At 34.9% G+C, this 27660-nt stretch overlaps 1 protein-coding gene across 7 annotated transcripts in view; it reads left to right on the forward strand.

Annotated features, from left to right (window-relative positions):
- LOC143179254 (QRFP-like peptide receptor) overlaps positions 1-27660 on the forward strand; it is a 63417-nt gene that overhangs the window by 24975 nt on the left and 10782 nt on the right. For all 7 annotated transcript variants that reach the window (XR_013001929.1, XR_013001930.1, XR_013001931.1 and 4 more), the window contains exons 4-6: positions 17991-18112; positions 22772-22895; positions 24369-24574. Coding sequence is in view for 2 of the 7 variants with exons in the window: in XM_076378383.1 (XP_076234498.1) it covers positions 17991-18112; positions 22772-22895; positions 24369-24574 (452 nt within the window). In the remaining 5 variants the exon portion in view is untranslated. The remainder of the gene's footprint in view (positions 1-17990; positions 18113-22771; positions 22896-24368; positions 24575-27660) is intronic.

Raw genomic sequence — 27660 nt, forward strand, 5'->3', positions numbered from 1 at the left:
AATTAAAGCACCATTAATTACCCTCGCGAAGACTGACATTGCACCTTCTATGTGTGACTATTTCTATAGCAGCTGCAATTTAATCCAATGTTTACAAACTCGCCCATGAGAAACTAATTGATGTACCTTCACTACCTAATGCTATGATACATTGGTCAATGCTGCAGCTTTGATAGCTTCCGTTATACTACATCCATTTCTATCCCTATTTCTGATGGACATATTTGGAGATGGGTTTCTCGTGCGAAGGGTTGATAAGTATATCCTTTTCGTCCTCTTCTTTGTCACTCCCTTATCGTCCGAGATCGCCACACATGGTCACTAGAGAATTTCTAGGGAAATCGATGTTTAAATTTTTCCTCGAATTTGCGAGAAATGCGAAAAGTTTTGCGGATCCTTGTTCCACTTTCTGTTCGACCATTATAGTGATTCTGGCTTGAAGCTTCGCCTCGCTATTCTCTGTTCCTACATGCCTGAATGGGAAATGCGAACGAAACTTATAATGGGAATAAACTTTCTCATTTTCTCGTTGTCTTTCGGTCGAAAACAAATTGCTCATAGCTTTCATGAATTATTCAACTGTTAATTTACAGTTTTCTGATTAGAGGATATAGAATGAATGAAAATTATAAGTATTCATGCGATAATTTAATTTCTTATCTCAGTTGGTATACTTCAATTACAAACGTAACTTTTTACTACACTGTATATATAGTTATATATAGATTAATTTGGAAAGAAATTGAAAGAAGTGAAAACAAGTTTATATTTTATTCCCAGTTATACAGTGCAATATTGGAGAGAAGGCTCAATTATCACAAAATAACCGACGCGTTCCGCGAATACTTTTGGCTGACTTATAGCGGTCTATACTACTTGCGCGCCGTGCATATTTGGCAAGAATTTTCAGGCGCCATGCTACACAGAAATTGTTCCCCTAAAGTTGCCTCGACGATTTATTAACCAAAGGCTGCTGTGCATGGCTTTTCTAATTATATGACCCGTTTCTCTCGACATGTTTAGAAGCATAAATCGATGCTCAGGAAGCAAAGTTTTGGTTTAATTCGAATTAGTAAATTACTAATATACTTGACCACATTTTTGTCATGAATGTTATGTAAAGGTATAATGTACATTTAGGAGTAAGTTGTGGGACTTATATTAGATCTCAATTAGTAGCATTTTTAATACGTTTAACTTTTTAAAGTAGACTATTAGGATTAAATGTCTACTTAAGTTATAAACACGATAATCAAGCATATCGGTTAAAATGTGTTCTGATTTAATCATTGTCGCGGTAGTGTTGAGTCTTCGTCGTCGAACGAGCCTATTTTCAGAGGATATGGTGCGAGAACCCTCTAAGAGTAAACACTAGCTGACTGACGTGCTTAAACAATGTGGCGTTAATAACGTGTAACTCACGGACCTGTCAGGAGAAACGTATCGAGGGTTCATTGTCGAGCAATTGTACGGTAATACGTCGTGATGTATGTATCATGGAACGTGCATTGAATAAAGGGGACGCCTACACTATTGAGTAAAATAGTTTGTGAAGTCACGAACAGGAAGGCAATCAAATATTTCACTGTCTTTTTATTACTGTAAATTATGGTCTTCTAGTTGTTTGGTGCAGGACACTTTAGATTTTACAAGTTTTATTATACTTTGATTAAGATAATAAAAATACGAAATTCCGAATAGAGGATATGATTTTAGAATTAATGAATTAAGAACATCTCTATTGAATAACACTCAGGGAGTTAAGAGCTTCTAAACAGCCTGAAATAACACTCTGTTATTTATTCCTGTAATGAGTAGCATAGGCGTACAAATTGTATTTTCATTCACAATAATATTACCACCTTTTTGTTTCCAAAGAACGAAAATCACTTTCTTATTTTAAGTGAAGCAATTTACGTGAATAACAAAGTTCTAAATTCTTCAGAGTAGAACATTGCAGGTTAAAGATAAAGATCAGGATACCAAAGCAGTGTAATATCCATTTCGTTGAAATCCTGATAGCCTTCAACATGGAGCTTTTAGGATTCTACCAATATCGTATTTCACGGCCAAAAACCATGCCGACGTGCCGCTATATCGGAATATCGATAAGTTAATTGGAGATCTATGTTTAGGTAACGTTAGTCTTATCGTCCTGTCGAAGTTACATAGCACGTTGCCGCTACATGTATCCCATTTGCATCGTTGTCTACCGTAGAACCACATAATTTATTGAATGGCCTCGTTGATAAACACAGAGACATACATTTCCAAATTAGTTTGCATCACCGTAGTCATCCTGTAATTGAATTTCTTAAACATATACATTAATTATTTGTTCTGTAACATAATATTGGATACCAGTTGACTTATATGTCAAATAAAGTCAGAAAATTTTATTGTACAATATATTGTCAATCATCCCAACTGTACTGGCTACGCTAACTGCACTAATAATTCTGTATTTATGCTTTTTGTTAATATACTCCATAACGAAGTTGATATGTAGTTAAATGCAGTTATATGATCCTAGCATGACACGTAGTCGTTAAGGCTAGTATTATATTAAAACCTTAAAACTATGAAAGTGACAATTACTTCAAAATCAACAATTTCTCTAATATTTATCGCGTTCCCAACTGATATGGAATTCTTCAAGTTTAATTCCCTGGCATTTCGATTCCTAGAAATGGACTAGCGTAAAACGAATGACGATCACAGTAACTGCCGCTGGCTTTATTACAGTAATGCTTCGTTCAGACTCCACTTGGTACCCAAATGAACGTTCGCCACGAAAATTATGCTTTTTCGGGAGTCGTGGTACAAACCATTCTATAGACAGGCAATTTCGCAACGAGACTGAAGAATGTCACTCAGGCGACATACGCTTTTTATCGGGCGTTTCTTTGTTACCGAGAACAAGAGCAGTCGCAATTTTCCATGTTGCACGAGGAAGAAAGTCGAAGGAGGATATTATATCGGTGTAACAAAAGAGAAGGGCTTCGATATGACGGAAGCTCGTGACTCTGAGAGGAGAATTCTTTTATAAACAGGATGAAGGAGAAGAGGAAAAATATTGCAATCTTTATACCGAAGGACATCCTTGTTTGAGTTTCAAATTCTTACAAAGTTCCAATAATGTTGGCGCCTCTTGAATCAACCGTTTTGCTCTGAACCATCGATAGTTCCAAATGAAATAGGTACGAGTTCGACTTTCTTTCTTCAAACGATGCAGACAACGTCTGACAATCCTTGAAGCAATATTGTTTCTCAGTAGAATTTGAAACTTGTGATACTAAACATGTACATCGAAATTGACTTGAGCTCGTAAGTACACGTAGCACCTGATCTTATCTCCACTGTTAACCTTTTGTATGCTGGTGCCGACTTTGAATAGCGCGATCGCCACGATTGCGACCCATGTATTAAGAAGGGGATCCAGTATTCCTATTTTACGACGGCCAATCCTCGAGTTCTTCGACACGACTTAACCCTAAGACCCGCTTCCCCATTTCTTCCGCAATTTTGGATACCACGATGACACCATAAAGTTTGATTGCAAGGAAAATGATCGTCATCTGGAGTAGTCCCTTAGGAGTTGTGAACCCAGACAGACACTCCGACGTATAAAGATGATAATAATGGCAAATATTATACAGAACAGCAAGAGCTTAAGAGTTGTTAACAGAGTTACGTTCCACGAATGTAGAAGGTTCAACCGAATTGAATCCTGTTTTTCGGTAGACTGGAGAGAGTGAAAATCCTCTCAAAAGCGTTCACGTTGTAAAATTAAATTCGTTTTAAACTCAGTAACTAGAGAGCATTATAGCAAAACGAAATTTGATATTACAAAAAATTAAGCTGATTATAGTAAACCATTACTATTAGAAAATGAACACTTTTCATTTCATCGAAAGTCATGTTTGAAACAAAATAAATTTGTTGAGCACTATCCTTTTAATACAACGATAATATAGAATCTAGACGCTATCTCAAATAACGTTGTAATGTATTTTGTACCTAATTCACTTGGATGTGAATTATTTTCTGAAAATTATTTATAACACCTAGCATCTCCCAGAACATTACTTCCTCACATGTTTTAATTCTCCCCGAATTGAACATTTTATAAACACTCTGCTTTCATCCAATTCTGTAATATTATTCCACGGAGCTTGTTTCTATTTTTAATTTTCAAGCGTGTGAGTGTCTGAGCGTGTGGGCGCATGTGTAACGCCAGGGGTGCACTACGCATTTGACTTTTTTTCTCCTTCATTCGCACTATTCGGATTTCCCAGACTTCGAACTTGTGGTATTGATCGAGATCTTTGGAAGTCAGACCCATGGGAATTGCTGTGGAAAAACCTGCAGATGCTTTGATGAGCTGTCTGTCCATTCGTATTCCGTCGGAAGGAAAATAGAGGACGCTGATTCGTGGCTCTCGTGAGGACAGTCCGACGTGGCTGTCCCTAGCGAAGGGTGACTGCTAGAACACTGTGTAAGTGTTGGAACTGCACCAGGGCAGCTCGTTTTACTCTATTTTCCGTAAATTCGCCACGACAGCAATCAGCTGCTGCTTGAAGATTGCACTTCCGTTTATTTAAAGGAAGATACACTCTAGATTGACCCTATGGCAGATTTTTCAGATCACGTAGAGTGTTCAGATTCCCAAATACCAACGCGAATTTTCTGCACTTCATGCTCCCGTAATCAGTCAATCAGGTGGTTGTCGTTTCCATTAATCAAGGCTCTACTGTAATATAAAATTGGATCCCTTTTTGAAACCAGCAGGATTCTCCCTGCTGTCGCGAGTTTATGGGACCACTTCCGATGCGCTCCTTGCGTACACTCGATTACCTGCAGGTGATCGATTCGCGAAAGTACATAGATCAATGCCTGCAGAGTATTTTGTTAGGACAGTGCCTGTTTGTTCTCTGGTGGCCGTCGTTCGTTATTCTCGGGTCCCTTCGTAGCTATAATCTCGCGACTTTCTATTAGATCGTCTTTGATAATGACGACGTGACGTGGGGAAACATCTTCGCAACGAAAGGAAAACAATTTACGTGGCGGTCCTTCGAGCGTGGCTTCAGGAGATGAGAATGCAAGGAAGCGGCAGCTGCGTTTACGTGGAATTTTTATTAAAGATGGTAACGACCTTTTTATAAGGGAAATGTTGGAATCAGAGTGGAGCCAAATGCATGCAGCGTGGAGATTTCGCTTTATGACACATTTTTTAAAAGAAATCGTGAAGCTAAGCGAGCGGGAACGACAAACGGTTGTTGAAGAAGTTATGCTGGAAACGTTACCTTAATTCCGTCCTCACGATAGTATTATCTCTGGCGGAAAGTGGAAGAAATGACAGGCTTTTTACTGAATATAAAGTGCAATTGCGCGTTTAAAATGATAATCGTTGGTATGCAGTAAATGGTGGGTTTGTCGTAATAAAGCTTTTTGACCTAATCTTGTCGTAGAAGATTTGCATGTCGAGCAACGGCACAAAAGCTTGAAAAATGATGGACTACAACATGCTATAGACTGCTATCGAATATAATACGATACAAGCCTTCCCTCACCTTTTCTTCATCAGTTCTCTGAATGTAAGTGTATTACTGTTCCTTTAATTATCTAGTTAATATATATTTTCTAAAAAATATTCACAATATCATTACTACTCATATTGTTTGCAATATGTGTTGCATAATTATAATTACACTTAAATACGTTCTAGTAAATTGAAGTTTTCTCTTCACTTGTAAGATCTTCAATTTGTAATCTTTTGTGAGTGTTGATAGCTAATTTAATTTTCTATCATTTTTCATAAGTGTTCTTAAGTTTCTACAATAGAACAATGTTATATAAAATGTCTATTAATGCAAAATTTCTGATTCTTGCTTTGCAACTAAGTTATCTTCATATTATCCGCCTCATAACTTCTTTCTCGAATACATTATTCATGTAAATTCTGTGGCAACTTTTTTAAAGCTGAATGCTGAGAAGTAATCTTTTCGTACATGTGCCAAGTAATACTTTTTCGAAATGATCGAGTAGACCACAGATCCCTGAAAGAAAAGGAAACACAAAACGGAAGTAAGGGCTGCAGGAATTTGGCGGAAGTAAGGGTCGATATTGAGAAAGATTCAGAGCTCGATATACCCGAAGGAATTTCATATCCGACAAAGTTAATATTAGTAAAGTGTGTTATAGAAGTTGACGTTTCTGTAACGACGAAATTCTCGGTTTTAGAGGTTTGATCTTGCCTGCGGCGAAAAATTCCACATCGTTGCCTGACGTTCCATTATTCAAAGTGGCCCTCAGCCTATCGCATTCCATTGTTCTCGTACGAGCAATATCTACGACGAGCCATTTATCTCGTTCGTTTCGAAATCCGACTCACTGTCAGTTTCTTCGTTTCACTTTTCCCTTGATGAGAGTACTTGTTACTCTAACCCTTTTAGACTGAACATTAAATTTGCAGCACTCAGCGTCAATGAGCTAAATAAACTAGACAAGCTACAAGTATGCCTGACACTCCGTAAAGGGGAAGCCTTGACAGTTAATTTTCCTAGCATCGTATTATTGTTCTTTCACTCTTAGAGTGTTAAGAGCTTTTGCCATCAAGGGTTTGTCGTTTTATCATTCAATTATGTCTCCTTTACTCTTGCGTTTCTCTATTAAAATAGGACACCCAAACAGGATTTTACCATGTCAATTTTTAGAACGTTGTCGAGCTTTTCGAGAGAAATGATTTTTCATTAGGTTGAAGGAAAAGAAGTAAAAAGTTGCAAATTGTGTGAAATTGCTGTACACGTTGTATTTTTAAGAAAAATGTTTACTGTTCACTAGCAAATTGCTACTTTATCTAAATCACTCTAAATCGAATTTTCTTCTCTCTACAAATTCTACAATAATGCTTCTTAGCGATTACAAATTCTAATTCCACTCCACAATATTGTACTTCCTACGACGAATATAAATAGAAAGTCGTTGAAGGATTTTTGCTAGAAATTCTTCGCGAATAAATTTGGGGGCATGGCAGAGTTCGTGTAAGTCCGATTATCCCGTCAAAGCCAAAGAGGTTTTAGGGGGATTTCGACTTGTCCTTGGTTCTATATTTGATTGGTTTCCGATCCCTTTATTTAGTAGAAAAATTCCAAGCTGTCTCGTGAACAACATAGAACCTACGACAGCACGTAAACCTCATTTCATTTTTCATGTACGTGGAATTTAGTTTTTTTTTAAAAAGTATCTGCAATGTCTTGCCAAAAATTATAAGCAAGGGAAGAATACTCATTGTTTGTAGATAGTATGTATGTATCTACTATGCATAATAATGTACGATTTAATAAATATAGCTCTGCTGACCATATCTGTCAATTGTCGATTATTAATATCTTATCAATTTTTTTACTTCTACACTTTCACGGATGTTCTACCGTGTAGCGAATACTGCATCAGTAAGAGTGTAAAAATAAAACAATTGACATGTGGTAAAAAATTAATAGTACATCGATGAGAAAAATAAAAATTGAGAGAGAAATAACTTTCGAAACCCAATAACATCAATTGTTCTCACATTCTGATGCCTTTTCCCTTGAGAGAATCGATTAAGGGGAATACATAACGAAGCAATTAGAGGTCCCATATAATGCTGACCAACGCGCTATTAGTTCAGGAATATCAGATATTCAGATTAACGATAAAACGAAAACATTGTTATGCTTTGAATCAATTAATTTGAATTACTGGCTATTAATATACTCAAATTTTATTTTCAAAAAGAGAAACAAAAATGAAAATATTTTTTCTCAAAACGTAACCCGAAACAGAGGAAGAAAATTTTAATTAAGATCAAGTGGGAACGAAAGCGAATGTACAAACCCTCAAAGAGGAGATCCTCGATTAAATTGGATATCCAAACTTTTTCGCGTAACTTTTTCAAAAGTAGTTCAATCGTGTTACCGAGGTGGTAGAGAAAACATGCAATTGAAAAAAGTAGCTAAAAGTAGCATCCCTTTTCAGAACAACTTCTGATAGTAATGCTTTCTCATATGATTCTACCTTGTCTAAAATGTGCGAGTACGGATGGAATCAAAAACTTTTCTCCCAGATCATAGCTTCCTTTGGTACTTAGTGGCAGATTTGGACAAACATTGTTGGAAATAATAGAAAATTCAGAATAGTTCTAGGAATAATAAGTTATCTAAATTATTATATTTTTTCTAATTCACATTAAATAGAAGCAATTATACCAGCTTAGAATAACTTTTTATTTTAGTTAACAGATGGTTTTGGAATACTTATAAAACAAAAATATAATATCGCCAATGAACGTAATCTTGGAATTGCAAAATAACAATTTTATATAAAAATGTAATGATATTTACTCTTTCGACTGTCTGCTTTCAAATATTTATTTATGTTGAAGCTCATACGTACAAATGTAAAGAAATACATGTATACACATGCATCATCATTATGAAATAGATTTATTCAGTCAAATCTGTTTTACAGAAATCCTATTTAGGTTCGTACTCTTATTGACCTAATACACATATGAATGATAGCTATTACGGATTCGATTAAGCACAGTAAATTCCTTCTCTGCGAGAATGATATGAATATATATGCACAGCAACTGTAACCGACATCCACATGATACGAATGGGTCTTGATAGAATCAGACAGTGGTGTATGATAAGATTATCTTTAGCATACAAACTGTATGTATGTCTAACAACGTCTTATTATAATAACGTAGAATATGTTTTAGCCAATCATATCCATAATCCATAGTCGCTAAATGACATATATTAACCAAATTTTTGATTTGCAGATATCTGGTGAAAAATAAAATGTATAGATTAATAATCTATCTAATAGTAATATAAGAAAGGGAATCCAAACGAACGATATTTAGTATTCTAATAATATTGGAATAATTGAATTTTAACATAAAATAAAGTTATTTAAAATATCTTTCAGTCCAAATTGTTCTACATGTATCTATATTTCATAGATACATAAATTTTGGTAGGGAAATATAATGTAAATGAATAAATAAATTATGAAATGTTATATTTTCGTGCACTACAATTTTAAGAAATAGTGAACATCTTATGAGAAATCTACGCCAATCTCTCTTTATCGTACAGATCAAAATATGTACTGTGCGAATCTTCGTGGTTTGCTGCGCGTGAAATTCTCAAATTTCCTTTACAACGTTGTTCTATACCAGGAGAGTCAAGTGCTCGTTTCCGGAGATTAAACTGCAACTTGAAGTTCTAGTTGTTGCTCGTTTCCGTGTCTGCATGGAAATCTTTCGAGTCTCGTTCCTTCGCAATATTCTAACGTTTCCATAAATAGCTCAGAATTTGCTTTCCTTTTTGCTTACGTCATCGAGACAGTTCAAAGGATTCGCGTTATACCAATGTGTTTTTCAAGAAATTATAGATATTGACATATTGTTTCATATGTTATTGTATTGATAAATAAGAAAGGTTTTTGAGTGACAATACGACGACAAGTTACCAATTTATTCTTAGAATACTTATCTGAACTAGATTCTCCATTTTTCTGTCAAAAATTTCATACAAATCCCGAATATAAATCTTTCTCTTCGTTCGAATGACACTTCTTCCAAAATTGATATGCCAAAAGCTACATGTCAATATGGTTACTATTCTGTGATCTCTATTTCACAGCGAGCAGATGTCACACTCTGTTTCTTCCTATTTAATTACAGCCCGCTATATAGAAACGCCATCACAATTATAACAGAGATTCAGTAAGTTTAAAACAGAAAAACTAATTTCAGAAACAAGACACAAACTAAGATGAATAATTTCGAAAGAAATCATAAATTTATGAAGACACTTAATCGCTACCTTATCGTAGAAAGCAATAAAAAATTTACAATTTAAGAAATGTTGTTAAAGCTAATACTCTGAGAGAAACGTCATTTACGTGAATACAAATTCGTGAATGTGCATTGCGATAACTCTATTTCCCGCGATCTCAGGGAATGAATCATTATGCCAAAACATCATAATCCCTGCGCTTCCATGAAAAGCCTGTAAATGCTCTTAAAACAGGTGCGTTTCCATCGAGCAATTCCTGTACCTCATGAATTAGAACTTGTCTTTAGGAAACATAGTACATTTATTTAATGACACCATGACGTAAATTTACCCAATTCTCTGTGGATTCTGAACGAAGAAAATTACATCGAATTTAGTACTAGACAAATGGAGAAATTAAATATTCTGATTGATCCTCTAAGGGATTAAAATGGTTGGCATGATATGCAAATTGACAAAGCTAAAAACAAATCCTACATTTATTATATTCTGTGCTGTACTTCTCTTTTGGGATATTTTGTCGTCCAAGTTCATATTCACCATTCTAGCTTGACATTTAAAATACGTACTATTTTCCAGCTATTTTTCTGTGAGCTTTTTTATGATCTCTAGAAAATAGGAATAGGAATACGGGAAAATTATTACATGAACTGACTTGTCAAAGAAAATTAAAAATTTCCAGGAAATCTTGCAATATTTTGTTTTATAAATTTTATATTGTCATGTGTCAATTTCTTCATTGTTGCTTTTTTTTATTAATTCACATACAAGAAAATAACGTATCAAAGGCTTACTGAAATTTCTAGAAAGTAAATTTTTAGCAAAAATGAAACAGTAAATATCTATCTCCAAAACATCCCTCACATAAATCCATCGCATTTGATATAAAAATAGAATACAGTATAGAAGCTTAGATTTTTTTCCTTCGGGATGTAATAAACGATAAAATAATATTGCAATCAAATAAACGAAGTTAGTTGTGTTTCTTATCTATCATGCTAGATTAAATTTTGTTGTGTAAAGTAGTAGTCTTCATGTTGTACTTGAACGTGAGTATCATATATGGTTGATCGTCAATTGTTTGTTATCGCAGAAAGTACAATGGGTGATTCTGTTTTATTGAAGATGCAGTCATGTATGATTTTGGTGTTTAGTTCTTACTCGAGATATTATGAACCCTTTCCTATTCATGTTGTGGCCGTGTAGTGATTGATGGAAGTCCCGAGTATTGTGTACATTGGTTCTTTCTGTGGTATCCAGATTTTACCCCATTCTTTTTTCATTGTTGCTCCTGCATGATTGATAGCGTCTTGGTAAGAGATCGAGACTGGTGGCTCGGTTGGTGAGAGTGCTACAACTGTAATTTCGATAAAAGCACTTATTCCAAACATGTGAGTAGAATTTTCATCGCACTTGATCTGACAATTGAAAAACATTACGAAACATTTGTCCTCTCAAACTTGTTCAACTATAGAACACTTTATTTACATACATTTGCTATTGTAGACATATCTATTCGACCATAGTGTTTTTCACTGAAAGATGCTGAACATAAACTGTCAGAATATGGATCGGGATACTGTTTCAGTTAATAAATTGTGAATAGTAGAAGATGAGACGGCAGATGAGATGCCAGTATTGATGTGAAATATAAATAGTGTTCTCTGTTGCTGTCATTTATATCAAACAAGATAGCGCGCCTCACGATGGTCACACATCGATCAGAACAGTGAAAAATTATCCAGAAAATCGATCCTCTTACGAAGGCCTGATATTTCACAATATTTCCTCGAGTAACGTGCGTAACAAATCTCTGCAGGTGTCAGGGATAATAAGCGAATGCAAGTCTAGAGAATTTAAGGAGGCTGAAGCACTAAGCTATGAAGTGCATTCGATACAGTTGAAATGAAACAAACTCAGAAATAATTACCATTATTGGTATGAAATTTCCCAAGTTCTGCAAACTACAGGATTGTACCTGACAGATTTATTTTCGCACAATTTAGGACTTCAGGACTAACTGTGAAAGCGAATTTTGAGTAACTCTGTAATTCACTTTGTAATTTTAGTCGAATTAAATTAAGAGTGGGTTAAGAGTTTTTATGATGTATTAAATTCACTTAACTGGATTAAAACGTGATCAATGAAATTGTGGTCATTCTCCATTAAATACAGAATTCAGTGGAAATATTATTCAGCAATGGCCGAGTTATCTAAGAACTCAACGTGGAAGTTATTGCTAAGAGTGCATACATATCTGGATGCCTTTAAAATTAATATGAAATGAAAGGCTGTAGAACTATTTAATTTCCAATTGCAACCAGCATAGAGCAAGTAGACAGGAGTCAGGCCATCAACGTGCTTTAAATTTTGTACATAATTAATGCATAACGTGTAAAATAATATATTAAGTTCGCAGGATGCATTATTTAAAATTTCGAGGAAAAACCAATTGCAATGTTTTATTTTTTGCATACATTATACAAACGTCTATTTACAAGATAGTTCTATTTACATTGTGAATTGTGAACAAATTTATGAGTCACTGTGTGCAACTGACCTTCCATATTATATAATGGAATATTACAGAGAAATTTCAGCAATTTCCACAATGTTCAGAATACTCAAAGGTTACCGAGTCTTTTCATACGAGATAATTGTAAGTCGACTATTAACGTTAGTAATTAAGGAGGTAAATCGAGCCTCATTAACTAACAGCTGAAATAGCTAGTCGGTGTTTTTTTTCTTCTTTTTTTTCAAATTCCATGCCGTGTGCCGTTTTAATTAGTACCTTTCAATAATTGTTCAGCTATCAACAACATTGAATAGATTATGTGTGAAATAGAACGTTCAAGACATACGCAGCTATTTTTGGAGTGATTAGTGCTCTTTTTGCTGTCATCGTCGAACACGAAGTTACATCGTGAAATTAGTCTGCTAGATCAAGTTACACGTGAAGCTGACACGCTCACAGAATTCAGCCATTACAAAGGAATGGTTTCCTATGAAGAGAAAAAATTCAAAGCATTATTCTGCTGCATTAAATTCACAACCAAATCGTTTCTCAAATTTAGTTTGATTTCTTGTATTTTTTATCTCTGTAGGATACTGCAACATTTTCAAGTTTATGATCGTTCAGAGATAAATTTACGATACAGTAAGTAAAATAAAAAGTAATTAGAAATTATTCAACATTCGTGAATAAATAATTCAGGTTAGAAACAATTTTTACTGAATCATATTATTCAAAACAGAATTCATGTAAAAAAATGTATTGGAATAAAAATTCATATGATTAACATTTAATATTGCTTCAAAATATTATAAGAAAAGGTAAAATAACCTTTTTGTTTCTTAAAACTTTCCAGCATTTATCAATATTGTTCTTTCACGTTTCCTATTTGCCGCGTCATTGTAATATCAGAATCATTCTTTAGCCTGAAGTGAATAGTTCTCGCAAGAGACTTTGAACTAGAAAGCTCTTATCGTCGCTTTGATTATTCCCGACCAAGTTTCCGTAAAACACAAAGGCCTTATTAAGGCAGACCCATTAAAGTTCCTTTTTCCTATAGGAGCTCGAACCAGTCTCTAGCTTGGCGGTCATCAGGCTGCAATTTTCTTGCCGTCGGTTAATCGCATTACATCCGCGGCTCGACTGTATTCAATTCCTTTAATCGACCGAACTTGACGCTAATCGCGTTAATTTCAGTTAGTGTTCCTGCACGGCGCGAAACGCCCTCGATGTTATCAATTCAGCGGCGAAAGCATAGTTGGTTTCTTTGTTCTTTAATTTTACATAGCCACTCGAGCGAATTTCCTCGAGCGATCTCCACGGATTATGCCTGGAGTCGTGGTAAGAATAGCAAGGGACCTGATTTTCCAATTTGCCTTGTGTCTCCTATGCAGTTCAACGAAATCTCATTCTGTTTCCGGTTGCACAGGAACGCGTACACGACGCGAAATACATTTATGTATCCGACGACGAAATTATTTGCGCGCGCTTAGCACCATCTACGTAGCACTTAAGTACCAGCGCTTGACTTGAATACATTCGTAGCTTTGCGTCTGATTAAAATGTTCGAGGCCGTGAGAATATGATTAAGCGCTCGCGTACGCTGAGTGAAATGCAAATGCGTTGACAAGACGAACCAGCTTGCGAAGGAGCGATGATTCTGGGCTTTGTTCGGTGTGTCGAATGATAAAGCATGAGGGATATACAGCGTAAATAATGAATTTATTTAGGTATGATAATAATTATCGTAAAGTAAATATTGTTTACTATTTAGAGTAAAGTGAAACACAAAAGTGATCGATATAACTGGAACAAGCGTATTTATTATATTATACACTTTGTCTTTTGAAACGTATGATATAAAAGCCCTTAGAAGTTAATTAATCATTTGGTTGAAAGATGTTCTACGACTTAAAGAAAGCAGTTCTTGTATTTTTCAGGTTGTGTAAAGTATATTTATCAAGGCGGCGAATTTATCGTTGACTTGTACTACTGGTTGCACTTATCATTGATCATTATGGAAAAAAACTTTTCAAATGTGTAACGTGGTTCTACTATTTTCTAGCAGGAATTATTAGAATTATTCTTATTGCTATGTAGAATATTTATATCTGCAAAAAATTCAGAATACACATAAGTTGTAAAAATTCTACTAAAATATTCAAAGCATGTGTTATAATATTATTTTTGGGAGTTAGAAAAAATCTCGATTTAGGTCCTATTCCTTTATGGACTTATAGAAATATAAATTTATTTCTGATTTGTAGAAACAATTTGTATAAATATTCATAAATAGTCTATTCATTACTTGCATCTTTAAAATTGGCACCATCTTACGTTCCTTTTTTATTATCGCTATAATAAATTCAGTTTCATTACCTCACCTCTCATGCTAAAGAATCCTTAAAAATCTCTTATCGCAATTTATTGTAGCACCCCCATTTTTCATTTCATCAAATTCGCATTATCCACCGCAAGTAGCCTTGGTTTTTTACTTAAGTTGAATGTTTTCATTGAAACCCCGTTCCTCCATTCTCGGTTCTCTTTTCGCCAGTAACCTGAGGCATCTCACTTCGTGAGGTTCACAGGATGGTTCTCATGAAAGGTTCTCAGAATGGTACAAAAACTCTCTCGATAACTTCTTATCAACAAATATTCATGCTCAGGCTTTCAACCTCCAGCAATGTTTATCACATTTCTTATTTTGTAGACTCCCTTTAGTATCAGGGCAGACTTCAATTTTCTTCAGTCGTAAGAAACCTGGAAATTTGTTAACCTCATTCGCAGCTGGGTACCACATCATGCTATGTTCATTACAAACGACCTTAACTGAGGGAATTGAGATTGGCTTGTTCTTCTGCTTTCTTATCTTCGAGGCGCTTATAGCTCTCTATGGACTTTCGCTGACCTGAATTAGAACGAGAACCACGAGCTTAATCGTTAGCTTTCCTGCTTGATCCTTCGTGGCACATACATGGAAAGAAAAACAAAAGTCTTCTTTCTTATACATCTTCGCCTGTCCTTTTTGTTTGGTCTGAATGTTTATCCTCCGGTTGGATGAATAGAAAGGCTGCCCTTTTTTGTAGGGAACGTTCTTTGCCCCTGGCGCTTGGTACTTGTCGTACTGCTCAACTTCAATGAAGTACTCGCAATTTTTTGCCCAACATATGTTCACAATTACTGCATTTTGTACTAGAAAAAAGATACTTTACTGGACTGTTGTGTTATTACACAAATTGCACCGCTGAAGTAGCAATTTATCGCGTTGTTGGTTTCTTTCATGTGCTTGCATTACTATGGTACATGGTATTGCATGATTGCAGTTGCACTGCCCTTAGGTTATTAAATTTTTGCATCGATTTATTATTGCACATTGCAGCGATGCACTTTTGCTTTGCTACTCTGTTGCGGTTTTATTTTTTACATCCATGTTCTATGCACTGTTTCATCAGTGTATCATTGCTCTTTCTTTTGTATTTTTTTTTGCATTTTTAGATCATAATTTTTATTCGAACATTATTCGAAACAGAATTTATTCGTAATTTCACTACAATTAAAAACTCATTTAAATTGCGTTCATCGTTACCATCTGGATTGCACATATTTCTGTTGAAAAGTGAACTGAGAAACTTCTGAGAGTAAGCCAGTGAAAGTAGACATTTTCTTGTTATTTCAATAATTGAATTAGCTTCGCGTTATTGACAGAGAGCGCAAGAACATCATCGTAAATTATTGAAGGGAAGTGGTACCATTCAATTGTCACGAAACATGTAATACCATTTATAATACAGTAACATTTAATAATTGTTTCCGTGTAATTGCGTCTTCTCGAGAGAATAGGGAAATTTTCAATGGACGTGCAATTATTCGAATACTTTCATTTAAACGTTTGCCTTTGTTCTCGGCACGATGCAATGCAGTTTCCTAGTGGTCACTCTACAGACACACATGGCAATTTGTAGCGCAGAGATTCCTCCTGGTTAGCTGCGTTCTCTGCTCATTAACAGCTCTAAAAAGGCATGGCTCCATTGCATCCTTCTTTTTCTTCAAATGGGGTTGATGAAACGCGTGAAAAGCCTTGGTGAACGCTTTCCCGTACTTTCGTTATCGCAATCTCTTTTCTTGCATTTGAATACGCGCTGCATTGTCCCTTGCCATTTTTGTTCTCTTCGGCATTATCTCGAGGCTTCTTTCGAGTGACTAAAGCCGAACGAAATGAATAGCTTTACCATACTTGCTGTTCAGTTCTCCTCTTTTCGTGTGAAAATAATTGTGGGAAAATGCAGAATGGGAAAATAGTGTTGACAAAAATATGGAGCACACTTCAGAAGAATGGAAAGTTGAATATTTGGAACGTTTAAAGTGTGGCCATGCTTCGAAACGTACATACGTATTTTGTTCAACAAAAATTACAGTGCTATTTATTCCAATCTAATTCAATTATACAATTATTTAGTAATTCAAGAATTATACATACACATGTAATTAACATAGTAATATATATTACAGCTAAGGGTTAATACGATAAATGATAAGGTATATGCCAATTAATCGGTATCTTAGTGTAATATACTATAAGGAGAATCGTATTAACAATGCAAACAAATGATACGATGGACACGCGTAGTTCAGCTCAAAATCAAGCAGCACGACGCGGCAGCGCATGCAACAGTTCGTGTTACAGCATTAATTCGAATGGTAGTAACTTAATCTCTCAAATGGTGCAAACCCACGTGTCTCAATATTACAACTTCGTGTTCGTGAACTTTGTCACTTCCACTCAGTGATGCCTAAATCCTTGAAGATGCTCAGATTATATGTACATAGATCCTGCTTTTTCAAACATTTTGTGTAATTGAACTTGATATTAAGATTATTCACACGATACTTGCGAAATCAGGCAGAGTATATTTCCAAACAAGAGGTTATTGTGTTTTATTAGGATTAAGCTTGCAAATGTGGAGTAGTGTTGTAAATTGAGAGCAATTAAAGCCCTATGTTTCAATTGAAAGAAACCTGATATGAATCAAGAACTATTTCAACAAATGTCACTGCTGCTTTATTTTCCCATGAATGTGAATACTCATTTTTTATATTCATCAATTTTTCATGAATTAATTTTCAGTTTTGTGAACAAGTACAAAGAAATATTGGATGATCCTCTGACTAAGAGACTCAAAGACAATGCTGCTGTGAAAACATCGCAGTGGGACTCTATTGTCATCCAAGAGGCTCACAGTGCTCTTATGCGCTTCGTAATTAAAAATCGATAGATTCTATACAGAGTGTCCCTACTGCGATGTTTTCGCGACAGCACTGTCTTTGAGTTTCTGAGCGCAAGGATAACCCTGTATAGAGCTTCAAAAATTGACTGTATGTTCGCTTATACGTATCCTTTTATTTTAAAAATCTATGTTTTGGTATTAAAAACCTTACCTACTTTTACTCAACAGTTAAAAATTTATAAATTTTATAAAGAAGCTTTCTAAAATTCTGAGTAAATATATCTACTGTACACTGATACGTTTCAGTGTCTAAATTCAATGAGTCCAAAAAACAGAAAGTTTTTCCGTGAGTGAAATAAAACTGTGGTAATAAGACATGAATTGTCTTTTTTGCAGGTCGCTAAGCTGTTCTCTTACACGTGGATGATGGGTTTGTTCCTGTGCAAAGCGGTACATTATATGCAGAGCGTCTCGGCCATTTGCTCGGTTGTTACATTGACCGCAATGTCGATTGAAAGGTAAACCTGTCCTTATTACTTCTTTCATAGTAGTTTTTTAATCTGATTGCATCGACGCTCCAAATGCCATTATCTTGTATCACTCACATGGATTAGGTTTAAAAAAATCTTTCTTCGATTTCTTTTCAATTAATTCCAATCATATCGAAAAAACGAATTACATTAGCATCTATAATTCTTCTTGGTGCATTATAATAGTATACTTAATAATATTGTAACAAAAATATCAACATTAAACGTAAAATAATTTTTTCACATTAATGAGTTCATACGTTTGTATAAAAAATGCAGACTATGTCAATTAATACATTATGATTAATACTACCTACATAATCCAGTAGCAGCAAAATATGTCTCCTTCGAAATATGTCACCTTCCAAGTGAAACATTTTTCATCTCAGATAATGCTGACGAAAATGAAGATGATAGTATCCTTCAGCTGCCGTATTTTGCATAATTCCCAAATTGCATGATGGTTTAACTATTATGGGCAACTGTGGAAGGCCGTTTAACGCATCCTGTATACATTCGAGGCGCATAATTTTACTTAATTGATGCACTCCAAGGAGTTCCTTGAAATCCAGCTTATTTATAGCCACCGCCCATTTGAAAAGTTCTCGCAGAAGCTGGCTTCCAAAGCGTTCGCTTTATCAAGAAACACCATCCATTAGTTTCTAGATCCGAGAGCAATTTTATCGCCTGAGAATAGCTGAAAGCCCATCGCCTAATATTCTCGGTCGTTCTTCTTTTCATGTAAAATTAATGGATCTGTCGGAGCATAACTTCGCGAACATGATAAGACTAATAAGTATGAGGGGTTTTTTCGTTCGCATGTTGACTTGATCGCGTTAGAGGAAGTAATTAATTAAATAAGAACGATAAAAGAAATAAAAATGTATTAAGATATCGGGAAAGCGAATCTGAGATGATGAAGGACTTTCGAATAAAATACGAGGTTAAGTCAATTTAATTCATTCAGAGTCATTTAAAAATTACAGCTGCTTCTATACTGAAAGGAGCTCTGTGTGCTACTCTATTACGCACTGCTCTTCGAAAAGGTCTCAATGAAAATAATGCTCGTCATTGACGCTGATGGAAGGCTTTCCAATAATACTAAAAGATTGCGAATGATGTAACACAATCTGATAAATGAGCCAGCTTTTGCATGCAGTAAAATATTTAAAAATATTCAAAGGGATGACAATATGGAATATTCCTGTAAACAAACGTCGAGGATTTACAACTTCGAGTAGGATTTATTATTTCCAATGAGATGAATTAATTCGCAATTATTTATTTTTAAAGCACAGTAAATGCATTTTTCATACCACTTGTCTTTCATAAATGGTAGACGCTTTTAAGAGAAAATAGGTGCCGTAGGTTTGTCAAAGGTTAAGAAAAAAGAGACAAGGAAATTATTAAAAACCGTGATGAAAAAGAACTCGTAATTCACTTTGAGAGCTTATTGATTTCTTTGACGTTAGTTCTTTTCTCACTTGTGATGTTTTCATGGAAGCCATTTGAGGTTGTGCTCTCTGCAATTTGTCTTTTCACACCTACTGGTATATTAATTTTCGAATCCTATTTGGAGAAATAATTCCATCAACTGAAATCGATAAAAACAACATTCCATGCAAATTACTTCCGATAACATTAATTTGCAATGTAATCGAAATGCAAATCGTTCAAAAACTCTTTTCAGCGTTCCAAGAGCGCCTCTTCAATTTTTCTGAATGCAGAACTTGCCCCAAGAAAGCTGCACGTCGAAATGATTCCAACGTTTACGTTTCTTGGCGCAATTCCAGCAAATTCGTTCGCCCTTTTAGAGGCTGTTAGCATAAGGAAGGCTGCGAATTGTCATCCCCATTTCAGATCAGATGGCGAGTGAGTTGTGATTGCTTTTACGCGTTCTGTAATTCTTCTCCTTCTTCATAGAATAATTAGTTCTGTCTTATTAAATCTCCCTTGATGAAGTTACCTGTCTTTGAATAAATAGGATTTCGATTAATCGATTTAATCGGATCTCAGATAAGTCGAGCAAATGAAATTCTATCGGCTAATCGAAGTTTGAAGATCAATAATTAAGAAAGTAGATTTCGCGTTTATGGTACACTACCTATATAGATATTTATGTGCCTGGTTATTGGATGAATCTAACACTTGCTTATAGTGGTAGTAAAAATCGATTTTTATATAAATGTAATACAAGTAACTTTTATATACACAGTCTAATCAAATAATTTCTAACGAAAGAAGCAAAGTATATTATTATCGCAAGATCTACGATAGATCTTCGAGAGATCGCTGCTCTCGCTTGCCACTCACGTTTAACCGTAATAGAGAACCGATAAAATAGGCCTTGAAGAGGTCACGGACGCGCGATCCAACAGCCTTTTTTCCCGCGGCGCAGCCATGCTTAAAATTTATTTGATTCCAGAGAAAATTGAACCACCTTATCATCAACACACTCTTCCAGGTCGTTGAATCTATCGCCCCCTGAGCTAAGCTTTCTTATTGTTTATCGTGTCTCCCTTAGCGCTGACTGTGCGCTACTGAATGAAACGGATAAATCTCGCAAATTGTTCGTAATTCGCGTGGGGACGGTGGCTGAAAAATTCCACGGGCTGATAGTGACAGGTAAAGGTGTAGTAAGATCCGCTTCGTCAAGCTTAGTTCTGCCGTACACGCGATACAGTGTCGACGAATACAGGTTATTATGCAGGCTTAAAAATAGCGGCGATAAAGCTAATCTAGTCTTTATAAATGTCGGCGCAAAGTAAAAGAAGAGTGTGTATTACCATAAAGAGCAGCTATTCTATTTGGGAGAGGTAGATCACTAACAGAGTACGATGACTTGTGGAATCTGTTTCATTATACAGGGTGTCTTAGTTAAATGGGATCCACTAAATATTTGTTTTATTTATTGTTGGATGAAAAAACTTCTCAGAGCAAAGTTGCACTGTTTTAAGGGGCACATGTAATCATGGAAAGAATTTTCATTTGTGGAAATATGAAGTGAGAAAAGATAAAGTAAACAAAAGTCATCTTGCAGCTTTGAATAAAAAAGTAATAATTATTTGCTGTGTGCCCTTCGTCGCGTTTGATCGGGAATGCGTTTTGAATAGTTCGACAACTCGTTTATGTCGTTTTCCACGTGGCTGCGTTCAAAACTTGATGGACTGAGTATTCATGAATGGTGTTGGAAAATTTCAACAGTGAATAGAAAATGTTAGTAAATTTATTCGTGAAAAGGGAACTATTTTTGACGTATGTACAATGAGGTGCTTTGACGTGAAATTGTGTGTTGAATATGGGAGTAAATGAAAAAAGTGTAAAGCACCTTTTATGTACACCAAAGAGAATATCACAGTAGAATAAGATTCAATTTACAAACTTAACAAAACGAGAAAATTACACTTTCGTTACTACTATTTTTTCGGCTATTCTTATAGGAACATATTTTTACTTCATTTAGTGAATCCTATATTCTACCCAAATAGTAAACACTTTTTTAACATTACCTGTGTCCATAATGCGCATCAAATAAGTTATTAAATTTTATTGACTTCTACTCATTTTGGTATTGATCCAAATTTAAGAAATTTGTTATATGTATCTAATTTGATAATTCTGCGATTTTGATCATTTACATCTGAATTAAGATACCCAGAATTTGTTCACGAAGCACTCTACCAGAATTGGTATGCAGGTAAAAAATTCATAATCAAATTTCCGTGACATATAAATCACGTTCAGCAGAATAAATCATTTCCTGTGGTTCTTTTCTCTTTTCCATGAACTTGGAAGTTCATCATGTCAGAATTGCAATCCCGAGTGGATTCGTTATACTGAACTGTCCAATAAAATTTTCCTTTCCATCTATTCCTTACATTTCACTTTGAAATCGTCAAGTGAGTCCAAGCAATTTGTGAAACGGTGAAAAATGTGATCCCAAAATAATGGCAGCACAGTTGGGCCATTCATCATAGGATCGATTCTAAGTAGGTCCTTGCGCAAAGCGACAGAGCAGTCTTCAGACGATGTTAAACGAAACGAAACGGGCGGTCTGATTACACACGGTATGGAAATCACGAGATACTTTACATTCGCGTCCGCAACCAACCGAAAGGAAAGCGGATAATCATCGTCAGTTCTTTCGCTTAATTGCGAAGCTGTGGCGTGCAGAAGGGAAGAAAAAACATAAACTGGCAAATAGAAGAGTAACAGAAATAACAGCGACTGTAAAACGAATATTTTATTCAGATTTTTCGTGCCATTAACTCGTTTCATCGCTCTTTCATAATCTATTTTCCGTTTTTTCTTCATCTCCTTGCAGCGGCGGTTGCTTTATAGCTTCATGGATTTGGAATCGCGCGAAGGATCAAGTGTTGTTGTCATTACCTTCTGGTAGTTTCTCATTCCATTTGGACTGTGATAAAGATTTCATTTCCCGTGTAACATTACTCAATCTCGCGATCATACTTCGTTCCAGCATATTTACCGATGCAAATAGGAAAGAACGTGGAGCGTGTTTGCTGGAGGAAAGTAATAAGAAATTCAATTATTGTTGAAATTGTCGAATCAATCTTGTTCATATATGCTGAAGGTTAGAAGCTTGAACCTTTACAAAACTAATTGAAAATTCCGCTTGTGTTTTAGGTATTATGCGATAGTTCATCCCATGAGGGCGCAGTACACGTGCACCATCAGCCAGGCTCGGAAAATCGTGATCGCAACATGGGTGGCATCGTTTCTGCTTGGTATTCCAATGATATTCACGCAGGTAAAATATTGGTTCGAAAGTTGTTTAAGCTAGTCTTCTAGTTCTTACAATTGTGCGACTGAAGTGTCAACAAGATTCTTTCTTAAGGAATATCGTCTACTGATATTCGTTGCACGTTTATTTAGTCTCACGATTTGCTGAATTAGGGATACGACTACATTAGAACGCAAAATATTTTTTAGTTAATTGAAAGTATACCTAAATCAATCAGTTATGGATATTAAAGATATTTAAGTGTTCCCGTTTGGGTCCACTCTATAGAATTAGGTACTTTGTCATATAGCATTTAATTATTAATATAGAAGACCTATAGGTCGCAGTGAAATATGAAAGAAGGGAGGTCTTTTCTACCTATAAGGGAAAATCGTTCCTAGGGAGTAGTAGGACGAAGGAATTAATGAAACATGCAGAAACCTTCCTTTTACGTGTCTCATAAAGCAAATGGTGCGAATGTGACGATAAAAAAGCCCTTATATGACTATAGGGAATTGTACCTTTGCATGTGTGTGTACTTCAAACACTTTAATAAACGTTCCTTACACGGTGTCATAAAAAAGGGAATCGTAAAATTGTTACGCTGCTGCGTGTAAAAGACAGTTTTAAATTTAGAATACTGTGTTAACATTATTTTGTGCAGAAGTTTCATTCCTAAAACCAATTTCTGTAAGTGCGGAATTTCATGAAAAATTTGTAACATTGTCTCCATTAATTTTGGAGTAGGTGGATAGTGTTCCATTCGTTTAGATGCTGAACCTTCACACATGTACCTATTTTAATGTAACTGAATATGAAAGCGTATATTTGGTGAAAGCATACACTTGATATGCATTGTAAGTGTTTTCCCAACAATTAATAATTTGGAAACAAAGCTTGGAAGAACAGGTAGAATCGTTCCTTAAAATTTCTGATAGAGTAGTTTTATCACAGATAAATCCATCGTTCCAAATTACCTAATAAATCAAAGTTTTTCTCCACATCTAAATAATTTCCTAGATATTAGGCCAAATATATTTTTACTCTTCAATATTGTTAAGATATATTATGTTAGGAATTTTTACAATTAATTATCTTCTTTACTAAAGAAATAAATTTTATTTCGCTTAAATTTCAAATATTCTACATACATAAATGCTTGGAGATTCTTATTGTACCCCAATCGATGCATAGTTATTTCCGTTTCAGTAGTCATATCATTATTTCTATTATATTCTGAATATTTCTTCACATTGAAGTTATTTGAAAATTGGAGCAGAGAGAAGTTGCAAGGCGAACAGCAAAAAGCTAGATCGAATTTCTATTTTAATTACTTTTAATAATTGTACCTACTGTATGCTGCTGTATTAATTAGGTTTCCAAGATATTTTAATTGAAGCATTCCTTTCTACGAGTTCTTTTTTAACTCAATTTAAACATTTATAAACAGTACTATTTTAACGAGAAATCTACTTTCTTAGATAGTTACCTCTTTTTCAGACACACAAAGAAGTTGGACTGAGGGTGATCGCTTATTGGTGTGTTCGCGATTCAGAAGCTGGCCTTCTCTGGCGTGCCCACGAGGTCTACATGCTTATGCTGGTCCTCGTTTTGCCCTTAACAGTTATGGCATTTTGTTACACGGCCATTTGTTGGGAAATCTGGCGAGTAATGGAACGTCGATACCACATGACGTCCAGACACGCGTAAGTTTATGAATTTACTGTCCTACGAACCGCCAAATTTTAAAACTGTAAAATATTGCCTAATTACATATTCATGAATTAAAACTCATTTTTATTTATGAAACTTTTCATCGAAGGCAATCTTAATGGTGCAATATATTTTCCTCGAAGTATCATGCAGAAAAGTTATTCAAAAATGATTCTGCCTGTATTTACATGATATAACAATTAATGTTGAGGTCTTTTATAAAATTTTCATACAGATATAATGGAACATTCAAATAAGATGTATCTCTTTTTTATTAAAGTTTATTTGTTTAGTTCTGATAAATTCCTGAGATACAGAAATTATCATTTCTTAAATCGCCATTTTTCCTTAAAAAAGCTGTAAGTCTTTGAAATAACTGAACCAGTTAGCGGTTAAAGGAACGATTCCATTTCATCGTTAACAGTTTGACTGTCTCATCGCTTGAATAAGGACAGCAATCTTATTTGCGCGTCAATGGATTAACTCAGTTTAATTAATTAAACCTTTGCGGTCCTCTGTCCAGTTTGGCGAATATTGGTTATGTGAAGTGAGTTCCGTTTCTAAAGTGTTACGACATCGTCATTGTGTAGCATGGATATTGTTACGCTCTTGCACTATTCTAGACACAAGTTGTTTAGTTAAATAAAATATGTGTCGTTGTTCACGGTCTGTTTCATTGGAAATAAATATTTGCCATAGTACATATAGATTAAAGAGGATAAAATACCTATAAACATTTAAAACATATCTGATCTTGAAAGTTTTAGAAATGGAAATATTGTAAGAAAATAATTAAATTTAAACACTTGTTTAAAGTTTTAAATTTATATCACCATAGTATAAGTCTACTTTACTGAAACTTTTTGTAATTTCAGCACTAGTAGATTGTTAAATAACATCAAAACAGGTTACTTGAAAAAAGGCTAATGGAATTTGAAATTTTCTGAACTGTGGAAATTTTCAGTTTAGAAATTGTTTATTTATTATATACGCAATTTGTACGTGAAATACTATAGACTCTTCTGAAAGAGAGAAAGCATGCTCAACTGAACGTAACATAATCGATTAAAAAAAGTTTTATTGAAAAACAAATTCCCCGTGTAAACCCTTTTAACAAATCTAACGTGACACTAAACCTATTAAAGGATCAGCAAAATTGATCATTTTAGTTCAAAAATTTGTTTTCCCGTAAACTGAAGCTAACTACTAAGCTTCGTAATTTAATACAGTTACAGAAAACTCTGATAAAAACCTGGAATGTATTCGCCAGTGTAATGCTTTGTCGGTGACATAATTTAATCCGACATTGATCATATTCTGCGTCTTACACGATTCAAAATTGACATTTACTTTAGCTCCCAATCCACTAGAGACAAACTTTAACAGCCATCTCGCCTCAACGACCTTCGATAACAAGGAGAGAAACTTGGTAACCGAAGCTCCAGAGCTTCCGAATTAATTTAGCATCCCAGGTGTGACTTGAACATCGTGGATGACATGTTTCGTATTTTTCTAGCAGACTCTTTCCAGTTCACAGTTTTCTGTCTCAGTTTAATGAAAAGCTGCCAAGTCCATTCGTGTTCCTCTTTCATTATTTACAACTGAATTTACATTCTACGTATTTCTTGCAATTTTTATCGAACATTCTCTGTATCGACACAGATACTGCTGCTGTTGCGTCTCGAGGGATTCGAAAGAGTAAACGTAGTCGAAAACTGCTGCGCATCAGTCACAGTTGTCGATCTGGCGTCGTTTTCAAAGTGACTTCATGCAAATGGCAAAGTGCACAGCCCTGAAAATCGAGGAATATGGTCTGAAACGTTATCCACTTCGAGCTTGCTATGAGGATACTGATACTCTCTGTAAAAAGGAGATTGTGGCCAAAGGCAATACTACGAAGTTGACATAAATATTCAAATCCTAGAGATGCGAAATGCTATGGTATAAATATGAAACACATGGGAAAGCAAAATCGATGTAGTATAAAGCAAATACAAAATATGTATTTGATGAATAACCTTACTATTTATTTAATTATATAGCCAACTAACATTTACTGTTGATACTTGAAAATATCCTAAGTTTTATCAAATATTTTATACATGTATATTGATGATCCATTAATCTCTCTTTTCAAATATTGATAAAAAATATTATATTTAAAAAATCCCTTTCCACTTCGTTCATTCTAATTATAAAATCTGTACAATCTCGTATTATTTGAGAACGAAACAATGACGTACTTTAGTAAAAGATTTGAACGCTAGAAATAAATTTTAAATATAGGTATTTGAAGGAGGCGCAAAATGCTCCACAAATGCATATGCTAAATTAACAGAATCACCTGCAAAATTTCTTTCCCTTGTACCCTGAAATGGACAACATTCAACGATCACGCTAATTAAAATACAAATGCAAATTCAAGGGAGAGCTCTTTCTAAACTCAGTACTCCTCTAATAATTTTCATTATTTACCGCGTTGCCTTATTATACGCCGAATGCATAATGCATGAACCAGCCAAAGAATAATTTTAAGAAACTCGAATGCAAATATAAAACCAGCACAAAATAACAAGAAATAAAACAGTATATTTCTGAAAGTGCTTAAGGCTCATTTCAAACCTCGTTTAATTTTCTCTGGAAGAAAAATATAACCAAAAATTCAAATTTTTAAAAGAGCAGTTAAATCAGTTACAAAAGGTATTCAAGAAAATTATAGGGAATGAATAAACTAAAATTACTTTCAATGAAATAAACGAACTTCTGATAACCGATCTCGATACCAACGTCATAGCCATTTCGAAGAGCTTTCCATTTTTCGAGCCTCAGATAATTATCTATACACGAGGCAGCCTTATTGTTCCACTTTCTTCCTGAGACTGCAAATTCGATAAACTTGTCAATGTCTTCAGAAGTTTAGCTGTCGAGGTGGAAACTTCCTAATCCCAAGTTCAATATACAACTACTGCTTATCGATCGGGAGGGCGAGCAACTCACATCCCGCAGATCCATCGTAGTTTATCACGCTTGTTAAAAACTTGGAGACAACGACGTCTCCGGTTGATCTTAACGACAAAAT

This window comes from Calliopsis andreniformis, chromosome 5 (assembly GCF_051401765.1).
Source record: "Calliopsis andreniformis isolate RMS-2024a chromosome 5, iyCalAndr_principal, whole genome shotgun sequence".
In the NCBI taxonomy this organism is placed as follows: domain Eukaryota; kingdom Metazoa; phylum Arthropoda; class Insecta; order Hymenoptera; family Andrenidae; genus Calliopsis; species Calliopsis andreniformis.